At 35.9% G+C, this 15,364-nt stretch overlaps 1 protein-coding gene across 4 annotated transcripts; it reads right to left on the bottom strand.

The window, feature by feature from the left end:
• Positions 1-1,871: 1,871 nt before the first annotated feature.
• Positions 1,872-15,212, bottom strand: LOC108741573 (solute carrier family 22 member 16-like). 4 transcript variants are annotated; one of them, XM_018476417.1, is made up of 13 exons: positions 15,119-15,212; positions 14,590-14,818; positions 12,562-12,775; positions 12,391-12,494; positions 12,186-12,334; positions 11,723-11,894; positions 11,413-11,642; positions 9,721-9,788; positions 9,534-9,663; positions 7,092-7,273; positions 5,868-6,082; positions 3,144-3,827; positions 2,316-2,391 (listed from the first exon to the last, which is right to left on the bottom strand). In XM_018476417.1, the coding sequence occupies exons 1-11, from the start codon at positions 15,138-15,140 to the stop codon at positions 5,960-5,962; spliced, it is 1,623 nt and encodes a 540-aa protein (XP_018331919.1). In that variant the 5' UTR covers positions 15,141-15,212; the 3' UTR covers positions 2,316-2,391; positions 3,144-3,827; positions 5,868-5,959. The 4 variants fall into 4 exon arrangements, with proteins under 4 accessions (XP_018331920.1, XP_018331919.1, XP_018331922.1 ...); XM_018476420.1 differs by lacking the exon at positions 15,119-15,212 and having other exon boundaries at positions 14,595-14,697; XM_018476421.1 differs by lacking the exons at positions 5,868-6,082; positions 7,092-7,273.
• Positions 15,213-15,364: the final 152 nt, after the last annotated feature.

Raw genomic sequence — 15,364 nt, 5'->3', positions numbered from 1 at the left:
TGGGACAAAACATGATTTGTAGAAGTTTTCCAACTTTTAAACGATTGCTGGGGTTGAATAAGGGTTTTTATAGAAATTTTACTGCAAGTAGGTGGGAGGGCGGTTACAACAAAGTGAGAAAGCTTTTACAATCATTTCATCCCACCTCTTGTGGGACAAAACATGATTTGTAGAAGTTTTCAAACTTTTAAACGATTGCTGGGGTTGAATAAGGGTTTTTATTGAAATTTTACTGCAAGGAGGTGGGAGGGCGGTTACAGCAAAGCGAGAAAGCTTTTACAATCATTTCATCCCACCTCTTATGGGACAAAACATGATTTGTAGAAGTTTTCCAACTTTTAAACGATTGCTGGGGTTGAATAAGGGTTTTTATAGAAATTTTACTGCAAGTGGGTGGGAGGGCGGTTACAACAAAGCGAGAAAGCTTTTACAATCATTTCATCCCACCTCTTGTGGGACAAAGCATGATTTGTAAAAGTTTTCAAACTTCTAAACGATTTCTTGGATTAAAGAAAGGGTTTTTATATAAATTTTACTGCAAGGAGGTGGGAGAACGGTTACAATAACGGGAGAAAGCTTTTGCAATCATTTCAGCCCACCTCTTGTGGGACAAAACATGAGTTGTAGAAGTTTTCAAACTTTTAAACGATTGCTGGGGTTGAAAAAGGGTTTTTATAGAAACTTTACTGCAAGGAGGTGGGAGGGCGGTTCCTACAAAGTGAGAAAGCTTTTACAATCATTTCATCATCCCACCTCTTGTGGGTGAAAACATGAGTTATAAAAGTTTTCCATCTTTTAAACGATTGCTGGAATTGAATAAGGGTTTTTGTGGTAAAATTTACTTGACAGTAGGGGAAGGGCGGTCGTCCAGTTAATTACAACAAGTGAGAAAGCTTTCATAACAATTACAGCCTACCTCTTGTAAGGCAAAACATTAGATGTGAAAGTTTTCAAACTGTTGATCGGTTGTTGAGGTTAGACTAAGTTTTTTTGGGAAATTTGACAACAAAGAGGGGCAGGCGGTTCAGTTTAGTTAGAATAGAGCGGGAAATCTTTCATAACCATCTCAGCCTACCTCTTGTAGTATAAAACATCAGGTCTGAAAGTTTTCAAATGATTATTACTGATTGAATTGAAGGAATTCTTTTGAAATCTTAATACTTTAAGATTTATGATAAGTATCAAATACCGTTTAAATATGTTTTTGTAATTAATGTCTACAAGAACTCAAGTTGAGTTCAATGGAACTGAAACTGAATCTTCTGGCAGAGGCTTGTTTCAATATCAGTTTCTACGCTGTATCGAGGTGGTAGGTATCTATCTTCCCTGTTGAGATTGTTAGGGTGTTTGTGGATCTCAAGAGTTTCCTTGATGGGTCTGGAGCAGTAGTGGCTCTCTCTCTGGCTAGCATCTTTCTATGGTCGAATTGGATGTCGTGTCCTATGTTCTAACTTGTTGGTCAGGACACGACATCCAATTATACCAGACAAGATGTCAATTGGAGAAAACCACTACTTCCTCAGGGTCACTAAGGAGGTACTTGAAATCCACAAACACTCGAACAATCTCAACAGGGAAGATGGGTTGGCTACCACCTCGTTACAACTATTTACGCCACTGCCAGATGGTTTACCACTAGCATTAAACATTCTGCATCGATAACATGGAGTTCCTGAAGATGTCCTTTGTGGTTGGAGATGAAACGTCAAATACTTCATGATTTCATAAATAAAAAGCTGAGTCCAGAAATCCAGTTTCTTTAGACGAACGGCCATGAAGGCCTAAATCAACCGCTTGGTTGATATCTTATATATACCTTTCTAGGCAATTATGTACATCATATTATTAAATAAATATATTGACACCATTACTATAGTAGTGTTTATTTAAACTTTCAAATTCAATCAGTGATAGTCCAACGAACAGGTAATTGTTGATTTCAAAACCCAAAAGCTTTTTGTAATTTGAGATATTTGTAGGGAAGTTGTATGTACACATGTATAGTCTCGCACAAAAGTTTACGTTCGCCGACTTTTTCGTACTTTTCAGGTCGCGTTCGGTGTTTCGGTTCAGTTTCTTTTTTCGGTCGGCTTGTCAGTCAAAGTTTTCGATCGCTTTCGTCTCGGGAGTGCGTACAGTATCGCGCGAAAGTGCGGGAGTGGTGACAAGATGGAAATTGTCACAGTATACGACGAAAGTATTTTCCTATCCAATTTTTTTTCTCTTATCGCTCGAACGTCGCCTAGATCTTCATCATCGTAGACTAAGGTAGGATTTTTTCTATTTTCACTTATACTTTGATGGTGAAATTGCAGCCCAGTTTCATATTCCCATAAATTTTGTTTAACTTTGGAAGTCTCTGCTTGCCTCTTGTAAGTCGAGACATACAGGCTAAATTAAAATTAAATTAAAATTTTAAAAAATTGCTTATAGTTTTATTAGTTATTAATTAACGTTTTGTTTTTTTTAAATCATTTGATAATTTAAAGTTTTTAAGTGTCTAAACCAGTGATTCCCAACCGGTGGTTCGCGAACCCCTGGGGGTTCGCAGCATTTGCAGAGGGGGTTCGCAAAAATAATATTGTAATGGCGGATTTTTTAAAACGCCATTAAAATCAAAAGNTGGCGGATTTTTTAAAACGCCAATAAAATGCCTGTTTGTTAAGAAATCTATAATAAATTTCAATATTTTCATCTCTTTTTCACTTAATTGTTTTTCAAAATTACTTCATCAATATCAAAATATATCAACAATTTTATACATTAAAATTTATTCCTCTTATTCAAGTAATCAAATACTATGTAAAACATAAGAACCAGTTTGTTAAATTTATCTTGTTTTCAACTTTTATAGCCATCATTTTAGTCTTATTAATGTTTTATTTAAATGTTTTACGATTAATATACTCAATTATTCTGCAATATGAAAAATATATATTCTATCAGATTTTATTACCTTTTTTTCCCTGTCATTAACGACTACATAGGGGGTTCGTCAAATTTTTTCTGACCTTTCTTTTGATTCGCGAAGAAAAAAAGGTTGGGAAACACTGGTCTAAACAAATCTTGCATCTTTATAAATTTCAAACTTTTGTTTTCAAAATAATAGAGTAATTGCTTTAATGTTTAAACATTATCTTTACTAATTAAATTCCAATCAGTGGTAGTTGAATAGTCAAATTTTTATCAAGGAGGTACTTGTAGGGCTGCAATTTTTTAAACCGTTTATATTGTTGTAATATGTATTTTTTTTTGCATTCGCCGGTTTGTTAGTGACTGGACATTCGTAGTGACACTCCGGGTCGCGACACCTCGGGGGTGTATTAATGTAGGGCTTTTTTTCAGGTCGCGTTCGGTCTCTCGGTCCGGTTTGTTTTTTTTTAGGGAATTTTTCAGTCGGGTTGTGAAAGGTTTTTGTGGCGGGAGTGCGTACAGTACCGTGCGTAAGTGCGGGGGTTTTGGCAAGATGGAAGTTGCCACAGTATACGAAAAAAGTAGTAGTAGTGATCGTATTTTAGTGTTTTTCGATTCGATTTTCTTTCTTTTTAAGTCGTTCGATCGGCGCCGTGATACTAAGGTAGGATTTTTATACTTTCCCCGTTTGCTTGGTGGCAAAGTTGCTGCCCAATTTTATATTCCACAAAGCTTTCATTTTCCCTTTATCAGTGGCGTAGCGTGAATTACTTCCACCCAGGGCGAAGCTTAAATTTGCCGTCCACATTTGCGCCCCCCACGTTACGCTACTGTCTTTTATAATCGTTTCCGTCTGCCTCTTGCAGAGTGAGAAAGTTTTTAAGCTTTAATAGATGCTTTTGGTGGCAAAGTGTCTGGAATAGAATTTTCAACTCATATAGATCCCTTTTGTAGAGCAGTACAACCGTATGCTGTGGTTAAAGGTTGAGATTTAAACTCTCGCAGAAATTTACTGCAAGGAATTTTTAGGCTTTTATTTGTGTTTAATTACGACCTACCCCTTGTAGGTTTAAATGGAAGCTTAAAATTCTTTGCATGTGTTGTACTCAAAAGTAGGTAATGAAACGCTTTCTTGCCTATAGATAAATGAGAATGGTAGAAATTAATAATAAAATAATGAGAGAAAGGGTAACGTATCATGTAGACATATAGAAGGCGTGTTGGAGGATAATAAGAAGATAATTTGGGAGACTGCAATAGATGTGAAGAGGGTGGAAGATAGATTGGTAGGAGGGAGTAATAATAGTAATATTAAAGTTACTTGAAAATGTAGAGAGGTATAAAAATAGATACGGAAAGACATGTAGATTTTACTAAAGATCTGGATAGGAGATCGTTGTTATAAACAGAAGTCAGAATTGAATAATTGTAGAAATAATATAAGAAACGAGGTAGGGGTCATTTTGATAGAAAATGAGGAAAAGATAGACATGTGGAAAGAATACTTAAAGAACCTATACGCAGGCCATGAGTTAGGAGATATATTAGAAAAGGAAGATAGTGTGGAGATAGATAAACTAGGTTATCTCATAATCAGAGAAGAGTTCGATGTAGGATTAAAAAGCTTCAAGAATAATAAGGCCTCAGGTATAGATGGGATACAGGCGGAAATTTTAAAACAAGAAGTTAGAGATGGTATCTTTAAGCTAGTTAGTCACATTTAGGAGACGGGGAAAGTCCCAGTGGATTATAAACGGAACGTGGTAGTAACTATACCTGAAAAGAGAGGCATGGATAGGTGCGAAACATTTAGAACAGTTAGCGTAACTTCCCATGCGATTTGAAAAACTTTGGCGGTTGTTGTAGAACAAACAGAATAGCTCAAAACCCCAACGCCAAAACACGACACTGTAGTTGTCCGAAGCACTTTTCGGTAACAAAGTTACCCCCCCCCCCCCCCCCTTTGAGAGAGAGTTTACTAAGTCCCTGAAGAAGGTAACTTTAGGACTGAAGAAGAAGGTAACTTTGTTACCGAAAAGTACTTCGGACAACTACAGTGTCGTGTTTTGGCGTTGGGGTTTTGAGCTAGCAGTGTTGTATGAAAATAAATACAAGTAAAACAAAAATACTGGCATGTAAGAGAAGAAAAAGTAGGGAAAGAGCGAATGTAAAGATAGGAGACGAAAGATTAGAAGAACTGGATGATTTTTGGTTAGGTTTTAGGAAGTTAGATAAGTCGGACGGAAGGAGTAGTAGGGATTAAAGCAGAGGATAGCGTAGGATCGACTCGCCCTCAATAAAAAGAAGTCACTTCTATGCTCGCGAAGGGTTAATTTAGAAATTCGAAAAAGGTTGTTAAAGGTTTATGTTTGGAGCACGGTGTTGTATGGGTGCGAAACATGGACGGTAGGCGCGGCGGAAAAGAAAAGGTTAGAAGCGTTCGAAATGTGGTGTTATAGGCGGATGATGAGGATAACGTGGGTAGAAAAGGTTAGAAATGAAGAGGTNTGGACAGTGGGCGCGGCGGAAAAGAAAAGGTTAGAAGCGTTCGAAATGTGGTGTTATAGGCGGATGATGAGGATAACGTGGGTAGAAAAGGTTAGAAATGAAGAGGTATTAGAAAGAATAGGAGAACAGAGGACTCTATGGAAGTCAATAAAAAACAGGCATAGGTTAGTAGGACACCTTCTCAGGTATGAAGATGTAGTTAGAGATATATTAGAGACAGAAACAGGAGTAGGGGTAGACCTGTCCGTAAATACTTAAGGATGTGTGGGATGTTCTAGTTTTAGGGAAATGCGAAAATTAGTTTTGTATAAATTTCCTTTGTACAATAAATTGAGCTTTAATTTATAGTAGTCATAATATACCTATAGAGAACATGATAGCTCTAGTAATACGATTAATTTCATTTCATCAGTTAGGCTTTATTACTAAGTACAAAATAGCCGTACATTTGCCTTTTAAGCAGCATGCTGTTCTGAAGGTTTAGGGGTTGTTGGTCATAGGATGCACTCCGTCGTCAAAATGTTGAAGTTAATTATAATCAAGGAGTTTCTCTTAAATTGTCGGGTATATCGATTCCTACTGTTTCACAGGCAAAGCAGGACATTAGCCAGCATATAGTCGATGCTACAAATTCTGGGAAAAATACAGTAGCTAAAGGGTCCTGAAAAATCAATTCTTTATGATGCTAGTGCATTTATTAGAAAAGGATTTGCTTTCAACTTATTATCGTCAGTTTTCGGACTTTTTAGACATCGGTCAGAGTTTTTATCCTCAACGTTTCGTTGATACATGTGGGCGACATCTTCAGCAGTTCTTCTTCCCAGGATGGTAGGTCGAAGCCTTAGCTCATATCTATATTGTTTCGCATTATAACCATCACGCTTCCGTGCGTTGCCATTGGCCGAGTTTGTTAGTGTCGTTGGGGTCGGAACCCCGAGCAAAAGCATTTTGGTTTTAATGTATCGGTTCTGGCAGTTACTCCCAACCATTTTCGACAAATCTCACGGATTCTTCAGTCTTGTTGTAATTGTCTACATGCTTCTGATTTTCAATAGCTTCCCTGCCGAGTCTTGGATAGTAACCTGCTGGGTAATGTGCCAAGATTCGGCTTACCATCCAAGACATGACAGGGAAGCTATTGATATTAAGAAGCATAAAGACGATCTCAACAAGACTGATAAATCTCCGAGATTTGTCGAAAATGGTTATCAGTAACTGTCAGGACTTATACACCAAAATTAAAGCAAATGCTTTTACTCGATGCTGCGACCTACACGACACTAACTGTCTCGATCAATTGCAACACATCCCGAAGTGTGACGGTTATAATGAGAATCAATATAAATATGATCTATAAGACTTCGACCTATCACGACTGAAGACGACCAGGACCTACATTGATAGGCCTGATGTGGAGGGGTTTTCGTTGGTAGGCACTCCTTGGATTGAATCCACTAACACTACCCAGTCAAACGGTCGACTGGGTGTCTTTTGGAGACCTACCATTCTAGGAAGAACTCCTGAAGATGTCGTCAACGGGTGTCGACGAAACATTGAGAAGAAAAGCTCTTAACAACGGCCAAAAAACTCGACAACTGACAATAATATCATCAACGACGACCGCGAAAGTTTGAGTCAATTCGGAATTATTAATTTATATTTTATTATACCAAATTCAATGAGGATAAACCAATGCTGGTCAGAACTCCGAAAGATATTCCTAAAACGTTCAGGCACAAGCAGGAAACTCGGATGCGGGTTGGGTACAGCTCCATGTAGTAAAAGAGCAGGAAGTAGAGTCCCGCGTGTCCCAAAGAATATACGAATAAAAATAATACCGATATAAATAATTCTAAAAAACAAAATGGAAGTGATTTAGAAAAAGTAAAATGTAACGAAACGCGTTTTAAGTCTAGATTAAAGTATGGACGAAATATTAAAGGAAGCGGTCGAAACGAACGACAGGAGCGCAGAGATAAGTGATGCAGGAGAGATTAGATTGCTGTTCAGTGTTCATAAATAATTTAGGATGTGGGATGGGAACTATACCGAAAAGAATGGAAAAAAGGGCGGAAGGTTAGGGGAAGATCAATCCGCAAGGTAGAGAAGTAAATATAAGGAAGGGAGTCAGACAAGGATGCACACTGCTACAGCTAATTTTCTACTAATTTATACATCGAAGAAGCGATCAACATTAAAAACAATACAAATGTAGGGATAGATATAGAGGGGCAAAATATTAGTATACTTAGATTTGCAGATGATATAGCAGTATTAGCATCTAGCAAGGAGGAGTTGGAGGTAGCATTCAATACAATGGAAGCGGTATTGACAAAACAGTATTGTATGAAAATAAATAAATGTAAAACAAAAATACTGGAATGCAAGTGAAGAAAATGTAGGGAAAGTGCAAATATAAAGATAGGAGACGAAAAATTAGTAGAAGAGGCTCATTTTAGGTACCTAGGAAGTCAGATACGCGAGGACGGAAGGAGTAGTAGGGATATAAAGCAGAGGATAGCGAAGGGTCGTGTCGCCTTCAATAAAAAAATGTCACTTTTATGTTCGCGAACGATTTATTTAGAAATTCGAAAAAAAAATTTAAAAGTGTTATGTCTGGAGCACGGCGCTGTACGGGTTCAAAACATGGACGGTGGGCACGGAGGAAAAGAAAATGTTAGAAGCCTTCGAAATGTGGTGTTATAGGCGAATGATGAGGATACCGTGGATAGAGAAGGTTAGAAACGAAGAGGTTTTAGAAAGAATAGGAGAATAGAGGACTCTATGGAAGACAATGAAAAATAGGTGAGATAGGTTGATAGGACACCTTCTCAGGCATGAAGGTCTAGTCAGAGACATATTAGAGGCAGAAACAGGAGTAGTAGAGGGTAGACCTGGATTAGGTTCCTGGTCGCAAGTGGTTAAGGAAGTGGGATGTTCTTGTTTTAGAGAAATGCGAACATTAGTTCAAAATAGGAAGGAGTGGAGGTGCGTGTCCAACCAGTCTTAGGACTGACGATCTTAGGATGATGTGGGATCGGATGTTCTATTTCTAGGGAAATGCGATGATTAACTTAGGATAGAAAAGAGTGGAGGTGCATTTCGAATCACTCTTAGGAATGACGACCTATTATGATGTTGAAGTGAATTTTGAGTATACACTGCTAGAGATAGCTTGTAGGATTTCTTAAGGAAAGGGGGAAAAATGAACGTTTTCTCCCTTTTTTTCTTTCATTTGTGCTCTATGCATTTGATTTAGATGATGCCTCTAAGTGAGGGATGGCGAACCAATTTCACGCGTGCCATTAGTGGCACGCGACACAATATTTTGGGCACGTCACTAATATCAATCATAAAGTCTAGTTCAATATGGATCCAAAACTTTATTGAAATAAGGAAACTAATTAAAATAGAAAGATTGGCAGATGATACAAGTGAAAATGCTAATAACAAAATTTTGGAAACATGAAATGCGTTACCAAACACTTTTAATTGTTTGAAGTAGCTGGCTTATGTTATTTTAACAATGTTTTTTCCTCAACCTATGCATGCGAGTCGGTTAGAAATCGTTTGACACATAACTCCAGTTCAGCATGCATTCTGCTAAAACAACCCTAACATAAGTTATTTGTCATCTAATCTGCAATAACAAAAGTAACACTAATTTTACTTTAATTTAAATTACACGTATAATTTAAACATTGCAAAATGTTCCTATTTTTTTGTAGTAAACAAAAAAGTTTGTTGATATTATTTTTATTTTCCCAATAATCACAGAGACAAAATTATTTGATGGCACGTCTTTGACCTGTTTAAACTTTTCTTTATAAAAATGGCACGTCAATACGTAAAGGTTAGCTATCCCTGCGTCTAAGTGAAACAGGATCGTAGCCTAACTATGCAATCAGGATTGGCTCATAATAATATACTACAAGGAAAAGTGGAAAAGGGCAATTCTCACGGAATTACGTGAAACTCAGTATTAGCCTAAGACAAAATATTAGGTAGAGAAATTAGAATTAGTGAATTCGTTAGGACTGTCTACCCCTTGGCTACGATGCAGTGGTGAAATTAAGAAAATAGAAATTTATTGTCATGTTTATATATGTTACCTGTACGATCGTATTGGGCGAAAACGAACATATGAGTTAGCGTCATTGTCAGAAAAAAAGTGAATATGAAGTCCTTCCTTCCGTACAAATCTCGAGAAATTATGAAGCACATTATTCCTATGTGGATGCACTAAAAATGACAAGAACGAATTTGAACGACAAATGTCAAACATTTTGGGCGCCATACTTCGAATATTCCGGTTAGAATATTGGCTACAGTCATATCAAATTTACCAGTAATTACTGCGTGGGTTTCTGAAAAGGGGGGGGGGTTAAAATGGCGATAAAAAGTTTTTTACTATACATATATATGTAGATGTTACCGGAAAAGTATGAAATCTAGGAATTGCATACAATTCCTAGGAAATGTATAGATACAATCCCGAGGCTATTTAGGAAATGTACAAAATATTATTTCAAAGATTTTTTAATAAACACATATCCTGGAACAAGATGTTAAATATACCTAAAAATGTAGGGATGAGCTACAGAGATAGAAGAGTGATACTTAGTTTGTATAAAAAGTAACAGGCAGTTATAGAGCTGGAGCAGCAACATACCTGTAGAGATGTAAATACATATTAGGAAGGGAGTCAAACAGGGATGCACAGGCTACTTTTTAATCAATACATCGAAGACGCAATCAACATCATTAAAGACAGTACAACTGTAGGGATAGATATACAGGGGCAAAAGATTAGTATGCTTAGATTTGCAGATGATATAGCAGTATTAGCATCTAGCAAGGAGGACCTAGAGATAGCTTTAAATAAAATGGAAGCGGTATTGACAAAACAGTATTGTATGAAAATAAATAAAAGTAAAACACAAATACTGGAATGCAAGGGAAGAAAAAGTAAGGAAAGAGCGAATATAAAGATAGGAGACAAAAGATTAGAAGTGGCTGATTTTAGGTATCTAGGAAGTCAGATAAGTCAGGACGGAAGGAGTAGTAGGGATTTAAACCAGAGGATAGCGCAGGGTCGAGTGGCCTTCAATAAAAAAAAGTTACTTCTATGTTCGCGAACGATAAATTTAGAAATTCGAAATAGATTGTTAAAGTTGTTTGGAGCGCGACGTTGTACGGGTGCGAAACATGGACAGTGGGCGCGGCGGGAAAGAAAAGGTTAGAAGCCTACGAAATGTGGTTTTTCAGGCGAATGATGAGGATACCGCGGATAGAGAAGGTTAAAAATGAAGAGGTATTAGAAAGAATAGGAGAACAGGACTCTATGGAAGTCAATAAGAAATAGGCGAGATAGGTTGGTAGGACACCTTCTTAGGCATGAAGGTGAACACCTTCTTAGGCATGAAGGTCTAGTCAGAGACATGATAGAGGCAGAAACAGGAGTTAGGAGGGGTAAAGGTAGACCTGGATTAGATTAGTGTTCGCAAATAGTTCAGGATGTGGGATTTTCTAGTTTTAGGGAAATGCGAAGATTAGCTCACAATAGGAAAGAGTGGAGGTGCGTGTGTAACCATCTTAGGACTGACGACCTTATGATGATGATGACATATCCTGGGAAATACTGTAACATATCAGCCCGCCTCTTGCGGGCAGGGGCATCAAATGAACTCTAATCTGCCATAAATCTACCTAACTAAACAATGATGTCACCAATGCATATGAATTTTGTTGATATGTTAGAGTATTTTATTCACAGAAATCATTACTTTTATACATTTCCTAGGATAATATCGGAACTTCATACAATTCCTAGGAAATGCATATATTTCCTAGGATATGTGCCTATAAAAAAATCTTTGAAACAATCTTTTATACATTTCCTAAATAGCCTAGGAATTGTATAATTTCCTGGTAATTGTTACAATTCCTAGATTTCATACATTTCCGGGAACAGATATAAATAGTAGTAACCGTGTATAACGCCAACAATGCTAAGTAAATACGATAAAAAGAACGAGTACGCGTGTCTTGCTCTAAGTTTTGCATGAAAAAAACGCGTCGCAATAAAAGTTGTGCTAATGACAGGCATCTTTGGTACATTCGACGCAGTGTCTCTTCGGTAACCGTATTTTTCCAACACTTTGATACATTTCTGTACTCGGCCGCTGTACATTAAATACTTAGGAGGCTCATCCACAAACCTACAAAACTTAATAAATCAATACCGATTTACACATGCAAAATTATCGTCGTCAATTCGATAAATATTATTAATGCGTACCAGTGTATTACAGGGGCTATTATTGTTAAGATGGTTAGACTTGTAATGATGGGATACATCCATTTATTTCCCACTACTTCTATTATAACACCGATAATTTTGGAAAGCGGGATACAAACTAAGACACTTGTTCCCAATATAAGTCTTCTTTTTCTGTCACATCGCTCTGTTACTGCAAAATTCCATTTATATACTTACACTGGATTCGTATATGCAACCAAATATACTCCGAATTTAAAGGTTATATCGTGGCAATAGAATATAGGCAACCAACTATACAACGGAGTAACATACACCCGCCACTTTTTCAGCTGTTTTCTTTTACCTCGAATAGTATGAACCACTGTGTCTTTTACAAAAAAAAAAGAAATACGTATTCGTTCTTAATTAGCATCATACTAATGCGGGGAGCGAAATCGGGGCCGGCCCTGTCCATTCCGTTTGGACGCAAAATAATACTTACAAATGATGTAAAGTACTAAAAATCCGTATAGTCCAATACCAGTTAAGAAATTACCCAAAATCATACATGAAACAAAAGGTACAAAGAACAAAAGAAGTCCCAGGAATTCACAAATATAACAACCAATAAATATTGGGCGTCGCCCATATCTAAAATAAAATATGTAACTGTGCATATTACACAAATTTAATTAAATGGTACCTACCTGTCAGCCAATGTGGACATTGATAGCGCACCAAAAATTACGCCCAGAAACTGACTTTTTTGTGTGATTCTGTAATATTTGAAGTCTTTACACGTTTTGTTTCTCTAGCAAAAAATAAGACGGTTATTAATCTTATTACAACTAGTTATGCAATTGAAATGTATCTAGTACCTCATCGAAAATATTTTGAAACGATTTCGATAGAAGGGACAATTGTGGTTCAAGTCTTCGCTCTTTTATTTTATAAGCGCACGTCTTTTCGTTGAAAGGAGTTTTATCGATTCGTAAAGATTTCATTATGGACTCGTAATTATTATTATTGCTTTTTAATAAACTATTATAATCTCTATCAGCATATTTGCAGTAGATTATAGAACCAGGAAATCTAAAAATGTTGTTACCAAATTATACAGGGTGTTCCACATAAGGAGATCTCGTCTATAAATCTGTTTTTATGTTTTTATAAAAGTGGCCCGGAATCATATAGTGCATATACAGAAAATATTTCAGTCATACAGGGTGTTCTGTTTCATACCCTATATATTTTTATATTTTTGGTTACTTTAATTTTGAATCAAGTTTGTTAACAATTATCTATGTCCTAATTCCACTAGTTTTTGAGATATTCAACTATTTAAAAAAAAAAAAAAACACGATCTTACCTCTTTCAATGAGACCAAATAACATCTAAACCATAAAAGCCAAAAAACCTGTGGTTTGGATACTTCGTTTTAGTACGAATTACCGTATCTATTTTGCTATGTGCAAAATGTGTACATTATTTAGAACCGGAAATATCGAAACCTACTTTTGACAATTTTATAAGGAATACCTTTTTTTTAAATGGAGTGACTCATACATAAGGTTTTAAATATTCATCAGTTTTTCAAAAAAAAACAATCGATTATTTTATATTTAAAACCTTNATTGTCAAAAGTAGGTTTCAATGTTTCCTTTGAATATTGACTAAACCGCAGATTTTTAGTTGTTATGGTTTAGATGTTATTTGGTCTCATTCAAAGAGCTGAAATCGTGTTTTTTTTCAAAAACAGTTAAATATCTCAAAAACTACTAGAGATAGGTATAGTGAACTATTAACAAAGTCTATATAAATTTAAACAAAGAAACCGAAAATGTATTTAAAACCTTATATCAGTAGAAAGGACTTTCAATTTTGCATCGAACGGTAACATTTATTATGGGTCATTCTATTTGAAAAAAAAGTTATTCGTCTTCTAAGATTGTCAAAAGTGAGTTTCGATATCTCCGCTTCTAAATAACGTACGTACACATTTTGCCCCTAGCAATATGAATTACTAAAAGGGACTATCCAAACCACATGTTTTTAAATTTTATGGTTTAGCAGTTGTTTGGTTAAAGTTCAAAGTCGAGATAGGATATATATATAGAGAATTGCTAACAATGTTAACTTAAAATTAAGCAAAGAAACCAAAAATTTAAAAACATAGGGTGTTCCATTTAAAATAATGAAGTTAGGTAGCGCCTAGAAGAAATAGAAAATATTTTCTGTATATGAGCACGGCGTTGTACGGGTGCGAAACATGGACAGTGGGAGCGGTGGAAAAGAAAAGATTAGAAGCGTTCGAAATGTGGTGTTATAGGCGGATGATGAGGATATCGTGGGTAGAAAAGGTTAGAAATGAAGAGGTATTGGAAAGAATAGGAGAACAGAGGACTCTATGGAAGTCAATAAAAAATAGGCGAGATAGGTTGGTAGGACACCTTCTCAGGCATGAAGGTCTAGTGAGAGACATATTAGAGGCAGAAACAGGAGTGAGGAGGGGTAGAGGTAGACCTAGATTAGATTACTGTTCGCAAATAGTTAAGGATGTGGGCTGTTCTAGTTTTAGGGAAATGCGAAGTTTAGCTCAGAATAGGAAAGAGTGGAGGTACGTGTCCAACCAGTTTTAGGACTGATGACCTTATGATGATGATGATGATGATGATATGTACCGTATGATTATTTCGGACCACTTTTATAAAAACCTTTTTTTTAATTAAATGTATAACAACAGAGCTATGGATAAATACGCATTAGGTGGAACAGATTCTCAGAAATTATTATTAGCCTTATTTTATAATGATTTCCTTACTGATTTTCCAAAAAGGCTAACTAAAATCATCATCCTCAAACAACGGTTCTAGTTTTTATTTATGTATTTTATTGTCATTGTGTACCTTACTTCGGGTGTAACTCCATAGGTTGAAATATCTAAAACTTGATCAAAATTGAAACTGTCTTCTAGGACAGGTATTTCACATCTTCTAACTGAATAACCCCAATATCGAAAAGTATAGTGATGCAAATTTACAGCAGTGCCATAAGAAAAGGTAAAAATAAACAACACAATTAATTCCTTCGTCAATTCTCCTTTCTTGTTGATTTCCAACCATAAGTTATTTTCAGCTTAAACAAAGTTGAATTTGAAAACAGTAACGTATAATGGTTAAGATTGTAGCAATAGAGGGCGCCAAACATATGATCTATTTACACTTACACTTCTTTTGAGGTTAAGTCGGTTAAGCAATTATTAATATAATAATGAAATATTTTTTGCAAAAGAACTAATGAAAGCAGTTATTATGATTTTTAAGTGACTCGTCGCTTACTGATATGTACGAATTATATCTGTCTAATAATTGATTTTTGGATTAAATTGAGGAACACATTAAAATTTAAAAAAGAAATTTTTATTTAGGTACTTACATTTACTTTTTATGTAAATCATGGATATTATTGAAACTTTGATGAATCCGTTTTACAAATCCTTGTAGGCTGCCAAATATTTGTTGCTATTGTAGTATTTCAGTACCTAGGCAACAGTAAAAGACAGGAAGATGAATGCTAATCAAACTATTAAATTGTTTGCAAATTTTTAGTTTCGTAGGGTAGTGGAAGTATTAGGGGAAAATCAATGTTGGTTTAGAAGATGAGTTACAGAAATAGAAGAGT

Source organism: Agrilus planipennis, unplaced genomic scaffold (genome assembly GCF_000699045.2).
Source record: "Agrilus planipennis isolate EAB-ADULT unplaced genomic scaffold, Apla_2.0 scaffold232, whole genome shotgun sequence".
Taxonomy (NCBI): Eukaryota; Metazoa; Arthropoda; class Insecta; order Coleoptera; family Buprestidae; genus Agrilus; species Agrilus planipennis.
The sequence above is the reverse complement of the archived record's forward strand: the minus strand, read 5'-3'. Positions and strand labels throughout refer to the sequence as shown.

Bases quoted from the DNA above. Each gene is read 5' to 3' on its own strand.
- LOC108741573 (XM_018476417.1), bottom strand. From the start codon at position 15,140: ATGATTTACATAAAAAGTAAAT. The intron at 14,819-15,118 runs GTAAGTACCTAA...ACTTTGTTTAAG, and splicing joins GATTTACATAAAAAGTAAAT to CTGAAAATAACTTATGGTTG. The intron at 7,274-9,533 runs GTAACATATATA...TTTGTTTTTTAG, and splicing joins CGCCCAATACGATCGTACAG to AATTATTTATATCGGTATTA.